At 38.4% G+C, this 21,862-nt stretch overlaps 1 protein-coding gene across 2 annotated transcripts in view; it reads right to left on the reverse strand.

Moving 5' to 3' along the window:
* Positions 1 to 401: 401 nt before the first annotated feature.
* Positions 402 to 21,862, reverse strand: part of LOC128232497 (transmembrane protein 98-like) — a 28,565-nt gene continuing 7,104 nt past the window's right edge. For both annotated transcript variants that reach the window (XM_052946073.1, XM_052946082.1), the window contains exons 2-6: positions 21,275 to 21,831; positions 11,953 to 12,081; positions 10,822 to 11,031; positions 9,588 to 9,708; positions 402 to 5,643 (exon numbers count right to left, since the gene is read on the reverse strand). In XM_052946073.1, coding sequence (XP_052802033.1) covers positions 5,512 to 5,643; positions 9,588 to 9,708; positions 10,822 to 11,031; positions 11,953 to 12,081; positions 21,275 to 21,420 — 738 coding nt within the window. In that variant the 5' untranslated portion in view covers positions 21,421 to 21,831 and the 3' untranslated portion in view covers positions 402 to 5,511. The remainder of the gene's footprint in view (positions 5,644 to 9,587; positions 9,709 to 10,821; positions 11,032 to 11,952; positions 12,082 to 21,274; positions 21,832 to 21,862) is intronic.

Genomic DNA, 21,862 nt, shown 5'->3' on the forward strand with positions numbered 1-21,862 from the left:
TGGTCACACTAAGTGACTTGGAGGACAATGCAGCCCCCACAGCACAAAGGTCATGGTCACACTAAGTGACTGAAGTCAATGCAGCCCCCACAGCACAAAGGTCATGGTCACATTTAGTGACTTGGAGGTCAATGTAGCCCCCAAGGATTTTTGCAGTATTTAAGTTGTCAGCAGTTACTTTGTTGCTTTGCGAAGCTCACATCATTAAGGAGCACCATGGAAAGATGCATGTCAAAACACAGGGCTAAGGCTACACTTAATTACCTAGTACTCAGTACTTAACTTATATTTCATCATCTTTACTACAATGCAGCTATACAGCTATTATCGCTGAATGAGGTATGCCTTTATCTCCTTTAATCAGTAAATTAGTTCAATGGGTTTGAATAATAATGCGTAAATCATGGGCATAAGCATTTATTTTGTATCAAAACAATACAATACATTACAATTCCATATAAAGCACAAACACAAGCAAAGTGAATAGGAAACAATGTTAAAGGCAACAACCATGCTGTGTTACAAAGTTCAACTGTTTAGCATCATGTAAATCTAGAATAGATTTACCAGATTTGTCATAAAATCATGTTCAATTAAATAAAAATCAATCCAATCCTTTTCAAAGCTTGTAAAAAGATTATCCTTAGCATTAACCGAAAAAATGTTAAAGATATTCAAAAGAAACTCGGTACACATGTTACCAGAGACAATAAGTATGAATATAGCAAGGCCCATAACTCTTAACTTTGATCAGTAGCACTCTTTTAACACGTACTGTCAATATCATAATTGAACAATAGCATGTTAATAATATTGGTTATGCAAACATTCTCTTTATCAACCACAAACAAAATAGACAAGCAAAATAAATTGATAACAAAGCATAACAAAGATAGCTTATTCTCTAATTGATGTTTGATGTTAAGTGTTTTTAACATGATAAAACAATACCCAAAGTTAATTCCATCCTTGTAAAAAAATGTACAATTAAATTGAAATAACTTTTAATATAGCTGCCTTTAAACTTATACAATGATTTGATAGTGAGAAAATGTTATACCCTTTAAACCATTTCTGTGAATGAAATATGTTGCCTGCTTGAATTACCCAATTCAAGGGCCATAACTCTAGAGTGAATAATGAGATATTTAGGGAAGTATCGGTATTATTCTAGTTGGTTGATCGGTGGTGATTTGTCACTTAGAGTTGCTTGCATCTAGTCCATATCGCAATAGAGCGATTCAGTGCCACAGATCTGGCCACTAACATAGTATTGTTTTGATCTTATACCTTATAAGTCTTTTTAATTAATAGTAACAATGAATTTCTTTACAAAAGTGTTTAAATTGGCAACAAGTGTCCTATTTGCATATTATTTCAAAGTAGATTTGCTCATGCGAATGTGATACAGGATCAGACATCATATCGTCTAAAACATTTTTTTTTCGGTTGCAATACGTTAGACAGAATTTTAACAGCTATGAAATATAACTGCTTAACACACCACACTCAGATTTGAATCCCGTAAACATTTTGACTATGTTTGCTATATATTGGATGAGAAATGCTCAAGTTAGAGTGTGATGACAATGCTATTGCTGACCAACATGATCGTTATTTGTCTGCCATGATTCATCAGAGACATACTTCTATAAAATTTGTTATTTAACTGATTGGATTCTATCCTAACTGAACATTTTACGTAAAAAATAGTCAGAAAACCCATAAAAAAATATACTTCCCAATAAACTGAACAATTAATTGAACTTAATGAACACAAGGGTACATAAAAAAATTGATTTGTTGAGTTACATTTATGCCCTATCAAATTAATATTATTTGGTATAAAATTCAAAGTTCTACCAAAAATTCAAGTGTCTTATAGGAGATACAAAAATAAACATTTTCAACAGATTTTATTGAAAACATATGAAGGGAAAAGAATTGAAATACATTGTTTTAGAGTGAAATACACATGATTTAGAAGATGACCATATTATGACACACCAATTGGAGAACTGAGATCCCCAACTGTAGGATGTATAGTCAAAGAACCAAACAGTTCAAGACTCAAATATATGCAAAACTTTACAACAAGCTTTGTATAAATTACTTTTTTTAGTTATAGTTAAGTGGCCTAGTTGAAGATTTTTTGCTCAAATCACTTTATTAATTTCAATGAGTATTAACTTCATAAAGTTACATCACCAAAACAGTTATTGTTTTCACTTTCAGAATAAAAAATGTTGCATTGCATGAAGGGAAATAACTCTGGTGGTATTGAACCAAACCAGGCAAAACTTATGTGTGTGCCATCACATTATTGTTATTGGCATTTCATATAAGTTCCGTTAATTTCTATTTCATAGAATATAGTTATACATAATAATGGCTCCAAACTGACATATCAGTTTTTTTTAAAGAACTAAAGGGCAACAACTCTTTAATAACATAACCAATACAGACTCAACAATGCCAAGTACACCACACTTCATTAACAAGATTCATTCATTTCAATATATCATAAGAAATCACTCTGGATGGACAAATTTAAGCTTTTTTATTAATTCAAAGTGAAAAGGGTTCCCTGATGTAGACAAAACTTGTATGTGAACCACTGCACAATAAATATGTTTAAAATGCATTTATTTCACTGTTTTACTTTTAGTTGCATACATTTCTGTTCATTTGCTGCATAAAAATGGCTTTAAGAGGCAAATTGGAGCTTTTCTTATGAAATTTAATAATAGGTTTAACTCGGGTATTACTGGCCCAATCCTGATGATGTGCATGTATTACCAAAACTACAGTTTTTACACACTTCATATAAGTTTCTGTTTGTTAGATACATGACATTGTAGTAATGGCTGTGACAGACCGACAGACGGCCGATGTACAATGCCCTAACTACATCACTCTGCTGAAACCATTATCATCTCCATTCAATCATATATGAGTTGGTCTTCTTATCATATTAAGCGATGATATTAAACAATTTCCCAGCAAACATTCTAAAAGCAAAGCTTTTTCTGGGTATAGACCATAATTTTCTGTTATTAAAACAACATGCAGAATTGAACTCAGACTTAAAAGCAAAGTGACAAATGGTGAACAGATAATGCTTTCAGACTATTAATTGTACACATCAATATCAATTTGGCTACCATTTTCCTAGGTTTGAGATCTAACATGTTCTTGCAACAGTCTTTTTTCAAACACACCATACAATCTTTCAAAGTCCATGACTCCAGGAAGTCTTGTTATATTGTCAATCTAGAATACTGTTAATGTTTAATTTTAGGAACTAGGTGGCTGCTTCATCAAGAGATTTTGTACCGAGGAGAGATTTCATAGCATTTTTAAAGGTGCACTACTACTCCTTAGTACCAAACCGCTCCTAGGATTTTTGACAAAATGGCCCCTGGAAGTCACTAACATCATAAACATTCATGTGTTTTGCAATTTAATTATGATTACAGTTTTAAAATTTCAGTCATTCTAACTAAATGTTACAAAACACCATTAGTTATGAGGATATGTTCATTTCTTAGTAAAGGTTTTAAAACATTGTTCTCAAGATCATAACATCAATAACACAAAAGAACTGTACAGCTGTTGAATGTAATGACTAAGAAAATGATTACAAAAGAAGATTTTTAACTATTATACAAAAATGTATAAACGATCATAACAACAAAAGCGAGTTTTCACAACAATTTATGGTTAACATTATCACTGCGCATCTGGGGTCTTGACACAGTTTGAAAAAGGTTTATCCCATAAATAAATGGTTATATCACCAATTGTGAACAGCTGTTAAATTGGCATAAGAAGAGTTTTCTCAAACTGACATGTTCAAGTTCAACAGATTAGAGAAGGATCTCTTCAATCCACAACCAATGTTTTGTAGTCTTTACACAAAAAAATGATACTCTTAATTTAAATGTTTCTTATGAATCCCAAGGGCGTTATTTGCTAAGCAGCTAGCTGTCTCCTTGTTGATTGGTTACCGTCACCGTTCTAGATAATACACTAGAGATGATAGACTCTCATAATTGGCCACATGACCATTCATTATGCATACTAGCGATAATTTGTTTGAATGAACACACATCCATTGATGATTGGCTGCTGGCTGTCATGGTCAGCCATTACATAGTCGAACGCCAGTGCTTGGCATCAACAAGCCATGCTAAATAACATCCAGAATTTAAGCATGAGCCTGTAAAGCATTTTAACATTGCATGACTTGCAGGCTTGTGCTAATTTCGATCACTATAAGATATTAAGTTCTCCTTTTTTGATCACATGACCAGTGTTTTGTTCTCACTGATCTCTTGAACATTCCTGATGTTAAATCAGAGATGGTTGGCTGTTATAGAACAAACCACCAAAAAAAGGTTACTCCTGTGACGATTGGTCCCCATGGACCATATGAACACACCAGATGTTACACTAGAGATGATTGGTTCTCATGAATCACATGGTCGCTCCAGATGCTACACTAGGGATGATTGGTTCTCATGGACCACATAGAGTTACAAATGTTACATTAGAGATTATTAGTATCTATCATGTGTTTCTGGTACGGATAGAAAAATCCAACCCGAGGACACGCGCGTAAGCCGGTAACGAGGCTTGCCGAGTTACCCGTCACGCAGCGTGCCCGAGGGTCGGATTTTTCGATCTGGACCGGAAAAACATGATTGACATTTTTTCTTGCATACCTTAAATTATGAATTTGTTGAAAAATTGACGTAGAAAACGCACTTTTGTACATTTCACCAAAAAGCGCGTGCGACGTTCTGTACTGACATCATAAAGGGCAGTAATTTTAAATCACTATTGACGTCAAATAGTTCCTTTAAAAATCACGCTTTTACGATTATTTATTTTCAATTTTAATAGAAAGTATTGTATACTTATATTTTTGATTCCGCTTTATTGAAATTGCATAATATACTTTTCATAAACCATACAATAAAAGAAATAAGAAGTGGCGCGTTGTTGCGCGTGACTCATCTTACATGGGGGGTGTAAGATGAGTTTTTCCAGCACCGGTCACATGACTGGAAACACACGTCCGGTATGCAAGAATATTTGTTCTCATTTATCACACAGACACTCCAGATGTTACACTAGAGATTACTGGTTCTCATGCACCACACAGCCCCACCAGATGTTGCACTAGAGATTATTGGTTCTCATGGACCACATAGCAACTACAGATGTTACAATAGAGATGACCACACAGCCATCCCAGATGTTTCACTTGATATGATTGGTTCTCATGGAAAACATAGCCATTCTAGATCTTACACTTTAGATGATTGGTTCTCATGGACCACATAGCCATTCCAGATGTTACACTTGATATTATTGGTTCTCATGGACAACACAGCCATTCTAGATGTTACACTTTAAATGATTGGTTCTCATAGACCACATAGCCATTCCAGATGTTACACTTGATATGATTGGTTCTTATCGACCACACAGCCACTACAGATGTTACACTAGAGATGATTGGTTCTCATGGACAACATGGCCATTCATGATTGGCTGTTGGCTATCACCTGATGTCACAGAACTGGAAGGGGTGCGGCAGTCTGGAGCCATGTTAAAGCTAGCTTCCTGAAGTACCTGAAAAAATATTAAGTGAATTTTAATATTTTTAATTTTAATTCTGTATATAAAACCCATAACAAAGTATGTTCACAAACATTTTCTGTGACATGATTAATAATAATGCGAATATAATTTATTCTATGGTGACAAAATATAATTGATGCACAATTCAAATAGCAAGTCATCTGAGTTTTGCAAATATTTGCCAATAAATCCGCATGTTTTAGAAGTAAATTTTGTCATAAATTTTGCATATTTTTAGTGTATGTTGCCTATTTGATTTATTTTTTAATGGACAAAATCTTAAGCAGGTTCTGTCTACTTAAAAATATGAAGTTCAAAAAAAAAGTAAAACCTTTTTGTAAACTTTGACATTCTGTTTTCTTTGACGAAAATAAACGTTTTAAAACACATTATACTGTTGAAAGGTTGTGAATGTTTCTTTTTAAAATGTGATTTATGGATAATGATGATGATACAAGTGTGCTTCAAGTATGTAAATGAATGCAGATATATGCAAATAAGACCACTTTTGAGACATAAACATGATGAAAAAGAAACATTGTATGCTTATGCAAATGATGGACGTCTTTAAGGCCATTGCAAAGGTTCAATTGACTGAAAATGTTTCATTAAATTATTTACCCTTTGAGACAAAGCAAAATTAATTTTTAGTAATATGTTATTCTCTTATACATGTATAGCTTTAAGTCTTACTCAAATCATGAAGTAAGGCACTGCATTTGAGGGGCTCTTGTAGTAATGCACTCAGTTGTGTACATATATTCAATGAGTTTCACTTCTTTGTTATTCTAATTCATACTGGTCACAACTCGTACTCATATGAGTATGGGCAAGGGTAACATTATTGCCATGCTTCATTTTAATACCTTAAACAAAAGTGTACTACTTGTGAGATATATGAAAATAACAGTTTTTGAAAACAATCAAAGGGCATAACCCCACAACAATTAAATAAAATCACTATACATCGGAAAACATATCACCAGTAACCTGTGTATATCTGAAGTGTTATAACTTATTTCGAGTTAGAGCCAATGTTTATGTTTTGCAAGACAAGATCAAGGCTATGACAATACCATTGTACCAAATTAAACAAGAGCCCAAAAAAGCGAGCATTAACGCTCATCTAATGTTATTGTTTTCTCAAGTAAAAGGGGCATAATTCAATAAGTATTAAAGGCAGAGTAATGGGCTTTACTGTACATGAGTGTAGGTTATGTCTCTGGCAACAGGTGCTCCTAGTTTTATATGAGTATTTTGAAATGTTTTGTGGTTATTGCCTCGGTTATAGTTTTCTCCCCAACTTTTTTTCTAAGAAAGGAAGGCAATCTAAAACACCTTACTAACATACCTACTAATAATTATGGTCTGATCAGTGCAAACAAACTATTTTTTTTAAGGTTGGCCTAACATTGGTGGATTTGTAAGTAGAAGTAAAATGAATAACGTTGATTATTATTACTCTCAATGTTTAATTCATGAGCAGATTTAATGCTCCACATTTGCTCCACAACAGCAAATGCAAGACAAAAAAAATTTGCATACCTAAAAGTATATAAAATGGCTGTTATCAATTAAAATGTCCTACTAATTATTAAAGGAATACTATGAATTATTTGCTCATAAATTTGTCATAAAGATGTGATTTTGGGTTTACAAAGGTGGCTACAAGTATATCAAGTTTGATTTGAATATCATATTTTAAGTTAATGTCAAGGTTAAAGTTTCTGCATGGCTCCGCCACTGCCCATGATCACAACACCAATGATATTTCAATATTCAGACTGTTTTTATCTTTGGAAAATAGACAAGCTAAAAATATACCTAAATCTATTTGGTTTGATTTTGTTAGTTTAATTGAAACTGCGAAAATCAAAAAAACACTTTTATATGAAAAGCTTTAAAACAATTAAAAATGGATAGCAAACACTACCCTCTTGATAATGATCCACATCAAAGAAAACTTTCTTATAATTAAATAAATGTTCAAATATACCTCAACAATTTCTATGTTTGAAAAATGATTGAGTGAAAGTGAATATGGTACTTTATAGCAAAATTGTACACATGTCATAGTTTCTATATAAGCTTTCATTAAAAGCAGGAACCATTTACTAAAAACTACATCTTGAAGTGTGAGATTCGGAAATGGGAATTTTTATATTAAACAAAGAATCAATTTATGGCATTATTTTTGCCAAATATTGTGATGAATATCGTCAGTGCAGGAAAAGCAAACATAAATTATAAGACCAGTGTCTTGCACCAGACATGTCGCCTATATGCAATTAACATATGTGCCACGTTATTTCAAAATAAAAGAACGACCTTGAATTACGAGGTCACGAAGTTAGTCCTGCATGTGGCCTGTATGTGCTGAACACTTTATTTCAAAATCCTCCCATGATAAAGTTACAGTCTGGACATGACCACCTATATTGTTTGTGCATGCATGGAGAATTCAACTAGAGCTGTCACAGGAGTGGCGAATATCCCCAAATGCCGCCTGGACACAGGAATGGCAAACCATTCCTTTGAGAAGAGGCCATAACTCCAAGGTTACTGCCAAAAAATGTTCAAATCTGTCAAGCCTTTCATGAGTTATCGTCCAGAAACCATTTTTCTATTTTTAGTAACAGTGACCTTGACCCCACCAGCCCCAATACCGACATTGATCTGTATCTTCTGATGTTACACCTGTGTACCAAAAATTGTTCAAATCCGTTTAGCCTTTCATGAGTTATCGTCCAGAAACCGTTGTTCTTTTTTTAGTAACAGTGACCTTGACCTTGGCCCCACCAGCCCCAATATCGAACTTGACCTGTATCTTCTGATGTTACACCTGTGTATTAATTTTTTTTCAAATCTGTCAAGCCTTTCATGAGTTATCGTCCGGAAACCGTTTTTCTATTTTTAGTAACAGTGTCCTTGACCTTGGCCCCACCAGCCCCAATATCAAACTTGACCTGTATCTTCTGATGTTACACCTGTGTACCAACATTTTTTAAAATCTGTCTAGCCTTTCACAAGTTATCGTCCGGAAACCATGAAAACCGACCGACCGCCCAACCGACCGACCGACAAGCTCACTAACATGATCTGTATCTTCTGATGTTACACCTGTGTACCAAAAATTGTTTAAATCCGTCTAGCCTTTCATGAGTTATCGTCCGGAAACCGTTTTTCTATTTTTAGTTACAGTGACCTTGACCTTGGCCCCACCAGCCCCAATATCGAACTTGACCTGTATCTTCTGATGTTACACCTGTGTACCAAAAGAATTTCAAATCTGTCCAGCCTTTCAGTTATCGTCCGGAAACCATGAAAACAGACAGGCCGACTGACCGACCGACCGACTGACTGACAGACCGACCAACTGACAGACCGACAGACTGACCGACCGACAAGCTCACTCCTATATACCCCCTCAAACTTCGTTTGTGGGGGTATAACTATGGTTAAATTGACCTTTGGGGTAGGGATGTTGGTCTTGCTTGTGACATGTAGTCTTTGTGTGCCAATGATCTGTGCCAGGTTATTTCAAAATAACACTGTACCTGTCAAAGTAACAGCCCAAACATGCCAGACAGATAGTGCATTTTAATATGCCCACATTTGGGGGCATATATAAAAAAGTTTTACAGTTCAAAATAAACAAACCAGTGAATCTTTGATGATTTTCTGTGTTTAGAAAATAAAAGACAGAACACAAGTAGATGACATTGATTATTTTTTAATTGAATTGATCTGTACTTTACTGTTGTTGATTTTTCACTCTAATTTTCACTACCATGTTTGCTAATAATTTTGTATTTTTCATTAAAATCTGCATCTTATTTACACCGAAATTCATCTGAGTTTGTTTAAAGTCAATGTTGTGGCTTCCACATGATCGTAAAAGTTTGCAAAAAACTAGTTCACATTATTCATCTTACCCTTAAATGGTCTTCCACGTCAGCGAGGGCCTGGTCTATCCAGTCTATATTGCGCACTGGTTTACATGCATGTTTCGTGACAAGAACAAGATGGCTCACCGATAACACCAGAGCCGTACACCTGAAAAACATAACACTTTTCAATAGGTTTTAATCATGTGTTGTTTCTTTGTTCAACATTTACTTTGAGTCAAACCGGCATTGAATTCTGCAACCAATTTGCATGAACAAATACAGAATTTTGAGATTGAGATTATTTAGAATAAAATTCTGATATCAACCAAGTCTTTTGGCTCTACCATCATGTATTATGGAACTTAGTTGTCATGCGTACCATATAAGAATATTAATTCCGACAATATTCAATGTTAACCATAGGGAGATGCAGATGCCAAAACATGTGGTTGGTTAACACAGTGGTTGTCCAATTAGCAATGCGCTAATTTGCTTCTCACCAAGGCGACCTAGGTTCAATTCCTGGCCTTGGCATGTGAATTTGGTTGGTGGTGACCAAGAAGAAACAAGTTGGTTTTCTCCAGGTTCTTTGCCCAACAACACAAGACCACACTCTTGTGCGACATTGTATCAACAAGAGTTACTTAGTAAATCTAACGTTCTTCACAATGGTTGTTAAATAAATTAAATTTAAACTAAAACGTGTGTCTGTTTTTCTTAGTTTACAAAGCAGCATAATTAAGCGTGTAGTTTAGCAAGTGACACATGCAAATTAACATGAAAAATATGTGTGCCAAGTTTCATAATCGCCGAATATTGAAGTGTGACATTGCTGACAATGTTGCTGCCAACCACCACAAGGCTATGACAATACCTCCACTGTTTTCCTTCCAAGAACAGACAATGAGGTAAATTTCACTCAAGTCCAAAAAGGGCACAATACTGGCTGGAGTAAAAAAAGCACATGATTTGTGTACAGAGAAAAAATATAAGCCTTTATAAATGTTCTTTTTTCATTAATTAATAGCTAAGTGGTCACAAGTTCCCCAGTTAAAAAAGTGCCAAAATGTTGCATATATTTTTTATCTGCACTCAAGCATATGCTTATTTTTGTTAATTAAAGTCAAAGTCAAGTAAATCAAACATTATAATGCATTAAAATTAAAAAACAACAACTTTTTTTTTGCCTCAACCTATATTGTGCCCTTAAGGTTTAAGCTAAACATAGAGCAACAGATTATTAATTTTGTATGAAAATTTGACCATGCCGAACGCATACCTAGCCTCTAGAAGCCTTGGATCTAAAGGCGGGTACATCGACTGAACCACTTCATCTACACGAGGGTTTATACGTTTAGCCACCGTAACAATATCTGTCAACATTTCCTGCGTGCGAATCTTGTCTGCGTTCCCCATCGTCATACCAACCAGCCGCTCTGTTAGGTGGTGGCATGTCTTTAAAATGGCAATACAGTGTGGAACTAGCCCTCTGAAAGAAGTTAGTACGATGTATGTAACTATTTATTATATTTTTAGGTGGCAACCAATTGTTCTTTTTTTCCCGTACTTAAAAACTACTTTTTCTATTTATGTTCAATCCTAAATATATATTACATTGACATTTCAATGACGCCTGGGAATGGCTGAAATTAATGTTGTTATAGCTTGTAGCCCTACCCATTTTCTATTTTTGTATGTCTTGATGATTAAACTAATAAGCCCTTGAAATATGGAAAAAAGTCATCAGCATCTGGAATTTGTTATTCATTTACCATATTCGTCGTTAACAAGGCACCTGCCATAATACAAGACAGGTGTCTGACGTGTGTATGTGTTTTGTCTTATACTGATGCTTCAACCATGCCGCTCAGGGTTCATACAGCCAGAATGGCAAAAAAATCAAGGACTTTTCAAGGACCTTTATTTGATTTTCAAGTCAAACATTTAGTTGTCATAAGGTTTTTCTGACTTTACAAGGGATTTCAGGGCAGTTTGACCCATTAAATTTGATAACTTTTATGCAATGTTTACACATTGCTTTGTGGTCAACCAGCCAAGGATAAGCCAAAATAACACTTTTGTTGAAAGCATAAGACATTGGCAGCAAGATTGAAGCAGACAGAACAAGGAAATTTACCAACTATATCCAAAAATACAAGCAGTTGTCAAGGCATATAAAAACTCAACTGGTTTTAAGGATATTTTGGCAAATTTAAGGATTTTCATCCAGCAGCCTTAAAATTAAGTACTTTTCAAGTCTTTGCCATCCCTGATGATTCCCTTAAATTCCTGAAGACTTGAAAATGAAGAATTAATCCAGTTAGACTTTGAAATATTGCTTTTCCACAAAGCCATTAGGAAAATATTGCACAAATTTCTTTTAAACATCACAAAATATCATGTTACTTACGTCACATCATCGACCCATCGTTCATCTCTGAGGACCTGTTCGAGTTTCGGGTTGGAGATTTCAACTTCGTCTAGCTCCAGGCTTCCGTCAGTCTGTTTGGGCTCGTCTTCTATCAGCTGTACATCAGGCCTAAAACATCGCATTCACAGATCAATAAAGGGCTTTAATATTATTTATTTACATTCTCTTAGTACTTTGCATAGATATAAAACTTGATGTTCATATTGTATAACACGCAAGGAGTTATAACGTCATTGTTTACTTCAATATTACGTACTGATTCGATAAGCGCAATGTCATTTACACAATGATATACGTTGATACAAAGATCTGCTATTCTTTTATACATACTTATGTTGTCGGTTACACTTCTTTAGAACAAATACTCAATTGCAGAAGATACTGCTAATGTTTAATAGCAATGAATATTTTTTGTCAATGTAAATGTAAGTATTGATTGCATATTTTCTTGCATTTATGCAAGGAATTTGTGGAATTTGCTCCCATGCCCTACTGTGTTCATACAGCATAAACACAAGAAAAAATGCAATCAATCCTTAAATATTGTATGCGTCTTCCCTCTGATTTTTTTAGAAAACTCATTCAGTGTGCTATAAATTTTGAAGTTACTGCTGTAATTATCATTCCAAATAGACTTTCACACTTTTCAAGAGAATATTAGGGCTAGAACCACTACACCCAAGGCAGTCAAAAACCTTCGCCATGGTGTTCCTTTAATGCGAAGAATCAAATCATGACCATAATTTATATACTGCACATTGGGTGTTAAGAAGGTTTTGGGTACAGTTGGGTATAAAACAAAATGGTCCAAAATGGTCCAAAAAGATTGATCAGAATTAAGCTTTGAGTAATAAGACATGGGCACTGACAGCCATGAAAAGTAGGCAAAAGCAGTCACAGACTGACATGTACCAGAAACAATCATGAACAACAGTCAATAACAGAAACACCATGGTGAAACAAAATGATCATTGACAAATGGCTATGATGCTATTAGACTATGGCATCACTTGCCATTAACTATGGACTGTGGCAACAGCAGCCATAAACAAGATGTGAAAGCAATGTCTAAGAACAATGGACTGTGACAACAGCAGCCATAAACAAGATGTGAAAGCAATGTCTAACAACAATGGACTGTGGCAACAGCAGCCATAAACAAGATGTGAAAGCAATGTCTAAGAACAATGGACTGTGGCAACAGCAGCCATAAACAAGATGTGAAAGCAATGTCTAAGAACAATGGACTGTGACAACAGCAGCCATAAACAAGATGTGAAAGCAATGTCTAACAACAATGGACTGTGGCAACAGCAGCCATAAACAAGATGTGAAAGCAATGTCTAAGAACAATGAACTGTGACAACAGCAGCCATAAACAAGATGTGAAAGCAATGTCTAAGAACAATCGACTGTGACAACAGCAGCCATAAACAAGATGTGAAAGCAATGTCTAAGAACAATGGACTGTGGCAACAGCAGCCATAAACAAGATGTGGAAGCAATGTCTAAGAACAATTGACTGTGGCAACAGCAGCCATAAACAAGATGTGGAAGCAATGTCTAAAAACAATTGACTGTGGCAACAGCAGCCATAAACAAGATGTGGAAGCAATGTCTAATAACAATTGACTGTGGCAACAGCAGCCATAAACAAGATGTGAAAGCAATGTCTAAGAACAATGCTCTTGGGTAACTATGAACTATGGCAACAGCAGCCATAAACAAAATTCGGAAGCAATGTCTTAGAACAATGGGCTTGGGTAACTATGGCCATAAACAATGGGCGTTAGCAGCAATGGCCATGAACAATGGACTATAATAGCTGTTTATTGCTATATCATATCATGACTATTATTGAAGCATCTGATAGATGACATTGTTGGACTTGATTTGTCATTTCAGCTCATCTAAAATCACAAAACATTATTATAACACTATTAAATTATAATGTAATAAAAATTGTAATATACATCATTAAATGAAATATGCATTTTCATTATTTTCTAATGTCTTATGTAATTGTTCACTTCATGCCTGCATTTATGGCAATTTTATGGCATGTTCCTTTCATGACACTCCGGTTTTCTTTACAAAAAAAGTACCTTACAAGGACAAACATCTATTTACAAACTGTGCAACAGAACACCGCAGTAGTTAAACAAGCACTTTTAAAACACTGTTGGAAAATTATGTGCTATTCATTCTCGATGAAATATTGTTATTGCTGAAATAAACATTGTACTTAATGAAATAAGACAGATAAAGTCTGTGTAAAGGCAATAAAGCCTTTTGGCAATATTTAAAGTGAAACTTCTAAGAGAATATAAACAAATTGTAACAAAAATTGATCACAGAAATTTCTTCAGAATAATAACTCACTGAGTTGTGATTTGATGTGCAGACAATGCATAAAAACAATGAAAAGTTCAAGGGAAAACCTTTCTGGCAATCATTGACGCAAACATCACATGATGAGAGTGGTCTTGTGGTCTAAGTGTCTGCACAGAAATAAACACAAACAAAGAAGTATAATAGACAATAATGGAAGCTGGGTGTTTGAAGGATGTCAGCACTAATGCCATGTGTTTGAAGGGATGACAACACCAACAAGTGTTTGAAGGGATGTCAGCACCAACACCCAGTGTTTAATGGAATGTCAGCACCAACACCCAGTGTTTTAGGAATGTCAGCACCAACACCCAGTGTATGAAGGGATGTCAGCACCAGCACCCAGTGTTTAAGGAATGTCAGCACCAACACCCAGTGTTTTAGGAATGTCAGCACCAACACCCAGTGTTTAATGGAATGTCAGCACCAACACCCAGTGTTTTAGGAATGTCAGCACCAACACCCAGTGTATGAAGGGATGACAGCACCAACATCCAGTGTTTAAGGAATGTCAGCACCAGCACCCAGTGTTTTAGGAATGTCAGCACCAACACCCAGTGTTTGAAGGGATGTCAGCACCAACACCAGTGTATGAAGGGGTGTCAACACCAACACCAGTGTATGAAGGGATGTCAGCACCAACACCCAGTGTTTAAGGAATGTCAGCACCAGCACCCAGTGTTTTAGGAATGTCAGCACCAACACCCAGTGTTTAAGGAATGTCAGCCGCAGCACCCAGTGTTTTAGGAATGTCAGCACCAACACCCAGTGTTTTAGGAATGTCAGCACCAACACCCAGTGTTTTAGGAATGTCAGCACCAACACCCAGTGTTTAAGGAATGTCAGCACCAGCACCCAGTGTTTTAGGAATGTCAGCACCAACACCCAGTGTTTGAAGGGATGTCAGCACCAACACCAGTGTATGAAGGGATGTCAGCACCAGCACCCAGTGTTTGAAGGGATGTCAGCACCAACACCAGTGTATGAAGGGATGTCAGCACCAACACCAGTGTATGAAGGGATGTCAGCACCCACACCCAGTGTTTAATGGAATGTCAGCACCAACACCCAGTGTTTGAAGGGGTGTCAGCACCAACACCCAGTGTTTTAGGAATGTCAGCACCAACACCCAGTGTATGAAGGGATGTCAGCATCAGCACCCAGTGTTTAAGGAATGTCAGCACCAGCACCCAGTGTTTTAGGAATGTCAGCACCAACACCTAGTGTATGAAGGGATGTCAGCACCAACACCCAGTGTTTAAGGAATGTCAGCACCAGCACCCAGTGTTTTAGGAATGTCAGCACCAACACCCAGTGTTTGAAGGGATGTCAGCACCAACACCAGTGTATGAAGGGATGTCAGCACCAGCACCCAGTGTTTGAAGGGATGTCAGCACCAACACCCAGTGTATGAAGGGATGTCAGCACCAACACCAGTGTATGAAGGGATGTCAGCACCAGCACCCAGTGTTTGAAGGGATGTCAGCACCAGCACCCAGTGTTTGAAGGGATGTCAGCACCAACTACCAGTGTATGAAGGGATGTCAGCACCAGCACCCAGTGTTTGAAGGGATGTCAGCACCAGCACCCAGTGTTTTAGGAATGTCAGCACCAACACCCAGTGTATGAAGGGATGTCAGCACCAGCACCCAGTGTTTGAAGGGATGTCAGCACCAACACCCATTGTTTGAAGGGATGTCAGCACCAGCACCCAGTGTTTGAAGGGATGTCAGCACCAACACCCAGTGTTTGAAGGGATGTCAGCACCAACATCCAGTGTTTTAGGAATGTCAGCACCAACGCCCAGTGTATGAAGGGATGTCAGCACCAACATCCAGTGTATGAAGGGATGTCAGCACCAGCACCCAGTGTTTGAAGGGATGTCAGCACCAGCACCCAGTGTTTGAAGGGATGTCAGCACCAACACCCAGTGTTTGAAGGGATGTCAGAACCAACTTCCAGTGTTTGAAGGGATGTCAGCACCAACACCCAGTGTTTGAAGGGATGTCAGCAACAACACCCAGTGTTTGAAGGGATGTCAGCACCATCACCCAGTGGTTGGAGGGTTGTCAGCACCAACACCCAGTGTATGAAGAGATGTCATCACCAGCACCAAGTGTTTGAAGGGATGTCAGCACCAACACCCAGTGTATGAAAGGATGTCAGCACCAGCACCAGTGTTTGAAGGGATGTCAGCACCAACACCCTGTGTATGAAGGGATGTCAGCACCAGCACCCAGTGTATGAAAGGATGTCAGCACCAGCACCCAGTGTTTGAAGGGATGTCAGCACCAGCACCCAGTGTTTGAAGGGATGTCAGCACCAGCATCCAGTGGTTGAAGGGATGTCAGCACCAACACCCAGTGTATGAAAGGATGTCAGCACCCAGCACCCAGTGTTTGAAGGGATGTCAGCACCAGCACCCAGTGTATGAAGGGATGTCAGCACCAGCACCCAGTGTTTGAAGGGATGTCAGCACCAACACCCAGTGTATGAAGGGATGTCAGCACCATTGTATGAAGGGATGTCAGCACCAGCACCCAGTGTATGAAGGGATGTCAGCACCAGCACCCAGTGTTTGAAAGGATGTCAGCACCAGCACCCAGTGTTTGAAGGGATGTCAGCACCAGCACCCAGTGTTTGAAGGGATGTCAGCACCAACACCCAGTGTATGAAGGGATGTCAGCACCAACACCCAGTGTATGAAGGGATGTCAGCACCAACACCCATTGTATGAAGGGATGTCAGCACCAACACCCATTGTATGAAGGGATGTCAGCACCAACACCCAGTGTTTGAAAGGATGTCAGCACCAACACCCAGTGTTTGAAGGGATGTCAGCACCAGCACCCAGTGTTTGAAGGGATGTCAGCACCAACACCCAGTGTATGAAGGGATGTCAGCACCAACACCCATTGTATGAAGGGATGTCAGCACCAACACCCAGTGTATGAAGGGATGTCAGCACCAGCATCCAGTGTATGAAGGGTTGTCAGCACCAGCACCCAGTGTTTGAAGGGTTGTCAGCACCAACACCCAGTGTATGAAAGGATGTCAGCACCAACACCCAGTGTTTGAAGGGTTGTCAGCACCAACACCCAGTGTATGAAAGGATGTCAGCACCAGCACCCAGTGTTTGAAGGGTTGTCAGCACCAACACCCAGTGTATGAAAGGATGTCAGCACCAACACCCAGTGTTTGAAGGGATGTCAGCACCAACACCCAGTGTTTGAAGGGATGTCAGCACCAACACCCTGTGTATGAAGGGATGTCAGCACCAGCATCCAGTGTTTGAAGGGATGTCAGCACCAACACCCTGTGTATGAAGGAATGTCAGCACCAGCATCCAGTGTTTGAAGGGATGTCAGCACCAGCATCCAGTGGTTGAAGGGATGTCAGCACCAACACCCAGTGTTTGAAGGGATGTCAGCACCAACACCCATTGTTTGAAGGGATGTCAGCACCAACACCCATTGTTTGAAGGGTTGTCAGCACCAACACCCAGTGTATGAAAGGATGTCAGCACCAGCACCCATTGTATGAAGGGATGTCAGTACCAACACCCAGTGTATGAAGGGATGTCAGCACCAACACCCAGTGTATGAAGGGATGTCAGCACCAGCATCCAGTGTATGAAGGGTTGTCAGCACCAGCACCCAGTGTTTGAAGGGTTGTCAGCACCAACACCCAGTGTATGAAAGGATGTCAGCACCAGCACCCAGTGTTTGAAGGGTTGTCAGCACCAACACCCAGTGTATGAAAGGATGTCAGCACCAACACCCAGTGTATGAAGGGATGTCAGCACCAACACCCATTGCATGAAGGGATGTCAGCACCAACACCCAGTGTATGAAGAGTTGTCAGCACCAGCATCCAGTGTATGAAGGGTTGTCAGCACCAGCACCCAGTGTTTGAAGGGTTGTCAGCACCAACACCCAGTGTATGAAAGGATGTCAGCACCAGCACCCAGTGTTTGAAGGGTTGTCAGCACCAACACCCAGTGTATGAAAGGATGTCAGCACCAGCACCCAGTGTTTGAAGGGTTGTCAGCACCAACACCCAGTGTATGAAAGGATGTCAGCACCAACACCCAGTGTTTGAAGGGATGTCAGCACCAACACCCAGTGTTTGAAGGGTTGTCAGCACCAACACCCAGTGTATGAAAGGATGTCAGCACCAACACCCAGTGTTTGAAGGGATGTCAGCACCAACACCCAGTGTTTGAAGGGATGTCAGCACCAACACCCTGTGTATGAAGGGATGTCAGCACCAGCATCCAGTGTTTGAAGGGATGTCAGCACCAACACCCAGTGTTTGAAGGGATGTCAGCACCAGCTTCCAGTGGTTGAAGGGATGTCAGCACCAACACCCAGTGTTTGAAGGGATGTCAGCACCAACACCCAGTGTTTGAAGGGATGTCAGCATCAACACCCATTGTTTGAAGGGATGTCAGCACCAACACCCATTGTTTGAAGGGATGTCAGCACCAGCATCCAGTGGTTGAAGGGATGTCAGAACCAACTTCCAGTGGTTGAAGGGATGTCAGCACCAGCATCCAGTGTTTGAAGGGATGTCAGCACCAACACCCAGTGTTTGAAGGGATGTCAGCACCAGCACCCAGTGTTTGAAGGGATGTCAGCACCAGCACCCAGTGTATGAAGGGATGTCAGCACCAACACCTTGTGTTTGAAGGGATGTCAGCACCAACACCAGTGTTTGAAGGGGTGTCAGCACCAACACCCAGTGTTTGAAGGGATGTCAGCACCAGCACCTAGTGTTTGAAGGGATGTCAGCACCAACACCCAGGGTATGAAAGGATGTCAGCACCAGCACCCAGTGTTTGAAGGGATGTCAGCACCAACACCCAGTGTTTGAAGGGATGTCAGAACCAACACCCAGTGTTTGAAGGGATGTCAGCACCAACACCCATTGTTTGAAGGGATGTCAGCACCAACACCCAGTGTTTGAAGGGATGTCAGCACCAACACCCAGTGTTTGAAGGGATGTCAGCACCAACACCCATTGTTTGAAGGGATGTCAGCACCAACACCCAGTGTTTGAAGGGATGTCAGCACCAACACCCAGTGTTTGAAGGGATGTCAGCACCAACACCCATTGTTTGAAGGGATGTCAGCACCAACACCCAGTGTTTGAAGGGATGTCAGCACCAACACCCAGTGTTTGGAGGGATGTCAGCACCAACACCCAATGTATGAAGGGATGTCAGCACCAGCACCCAGTGTATGAAGGGATGTCAGCACCAACACCCAGTGTTTGAAGGGATGTCAGCACCAACACCCAGTGTATGAAAGGATGTCAGCACCAACGCCAAAAATGAGCCTGGGGGAAAATACTGTATATATAAGTTCAAAAGCAAGAGCACTGCTGAGCCAATTCCATTGGTTATCAGCCTTTTTCAGTCGGGAAAGGGGACATAACATAACAATTACTTAAGCCAGGATTATGGGCCTTGCTCTTCAAGTGTAGTGCCTCTGGCACCACCTGCACCATGGTTTATTTAAAAACGCTGTCGAGTTATGGCTAGGTTAAAGTTTTTGTACATCAATGAAAATGAAACCAAGGCTATTAATATGACAATAACTGGAAGAGACAAGCTAATAACAAAATGAAGTTTTTTTTTACTTCTGTGGTCCAAAACATTATAGTATAGATTGACATATCATCTTTCATTAAAGAAAACTTTAAAAGCTTGAAGTTTAATAATTTATCACAGCTGTCAACCTTCATTTTAGTGAAGAATTGAATAATAAAGGATAACACAATTTAATCCATCTTATCACTCTGATTTATTATGGAGGACAGATTTCCATTGACCATAGTAAATCCCTCATTCATTACAAAAGCTATGTGGAGGGTCCACTTATTTCCTTTGTATAATTGCCATCATAGGTCAGGTTGTAGAAAAATCATTGTATATAAATGATGAATGACATCATTTTCATTTGAAGTTGAGCCAATATTTTAGGGCACATTTTTGGACATATGCCCCCTATCCCAAAACTGAAGAAGAGTTGTACGAGAAGATAATTAAAAACATATGTAGGAATTATGGTTCTTTTAAATGTACTGCACTTCCTCTCATTGCCTACCCATTTTACATCTTTGTATATTTCAAGTTTCATTTCAATCCCTTGAGTATTTTTAAAACTATATCCTCAAGGCAAACTCCCATTTTCAAAATATAAGATTTTTGAGGAGAGTTTAAGGGGAGATAATTATTTATTTTTATCCATCTACATTACAAGTCCTATTTCAATTATTTTAGTATTTTCCATGATGTGTCCAAGATAAGCACCAATTATGAAAAAAATGGATAAGGGGGGACTACTAACTTAATATATGCATGATAGGAATATGGTTCTTGTGCACTTTCTCTCATTGCCATTTATCTATATTATACCATGCTTTAGCTCAATCTCATCAGTAGTTTTGAACTTATTCTTCGGACAAGGATGTGCAAGCACCAATTAAGAACAAATGTTTAACTTAAGGGGAGATAACTTGATATTAATATGATTAATAGGATTATAGTTCAAGTGCACTGAACTACTTAGATACAATAGATATCTTAAAAATAAAAAAATAAAAATGTTTTAGTTTCTTTTTTGGTTAATTTGTGCTTCCTACTCTTAAACTATTTACATATGAAAAAAGCAAAAAAATTTTTTTTTATAAAATATTTAATGTATTGTGATTAAATTTCCCCTAAAAAGTACACTAATCGTCACCTTAGTGCAATAACTCAATAACTGCATATAGAAATAGAAGCAGATATTGAGTTCTTGCACTAAGGTGACGTCTTATGCTAAAATTGCCCCTTTCAAATGCGGAGACACCTATTCCTCAAGTCAAGGAAAATGCCCTAAAATAAGAAAGCAATAACTACTACCTTGTATCTGCCATCTGTTGAGTGAGCAAGTCCTTCGGGCGACAGAACTTGTGTCGACACACCAGGATAAGGCCAACCAAGGATAGTAGGAACACTGTTGCTAGGATACCAATCGCTACGGCAACCACTGTCTCCATAGGGGCCATTAAAAGATGGAAGTCAGACTGGCTAAATAAGGTGGTGGCAGGCAGCTGTGATTCTCCGATAGTGGCAGTCAGACAAGGTAAATCCCAAAATGGTAGTCAGTCATGGCTAATCTGATAATGACAGACAGAAATAATCATACAATTTCAATGACACAGTAGTCAATGTGATTAATAAGACAGTAACAATATTACATCATGTATGAATGAATGGCAGTATAATCCAAACTCCAGTGCCATTCTTTACATTGGTTGTTTCATTGTCATGTTGAGTGTCACACCAACCAGATTTTTTTCAATTTTTTTTTTTTTCAAATCACTTAATTTCCATTGCACACCATTTCTCCATGTTCGATAAAAACATCTTATTTTGTCTTTTTCAAATATTTCCACAATTCCTGAAGTAAACTCCACCTGTAAATTAGAAAAAGATAGAGTTTAATTG

This window comes from Mya arenaria, chromosome 1 (assembly GCF_026914265.1).
Source record: "Mya arenaria isolate MELC-2E11 chromosome 1, ASM2691426v1".
Classification (NCBI taxonomy): Eukaryota; Metazoa; Mollusca; class Bivalvia; order Myida; family Myidae; genus Mya; species Mya arenaria.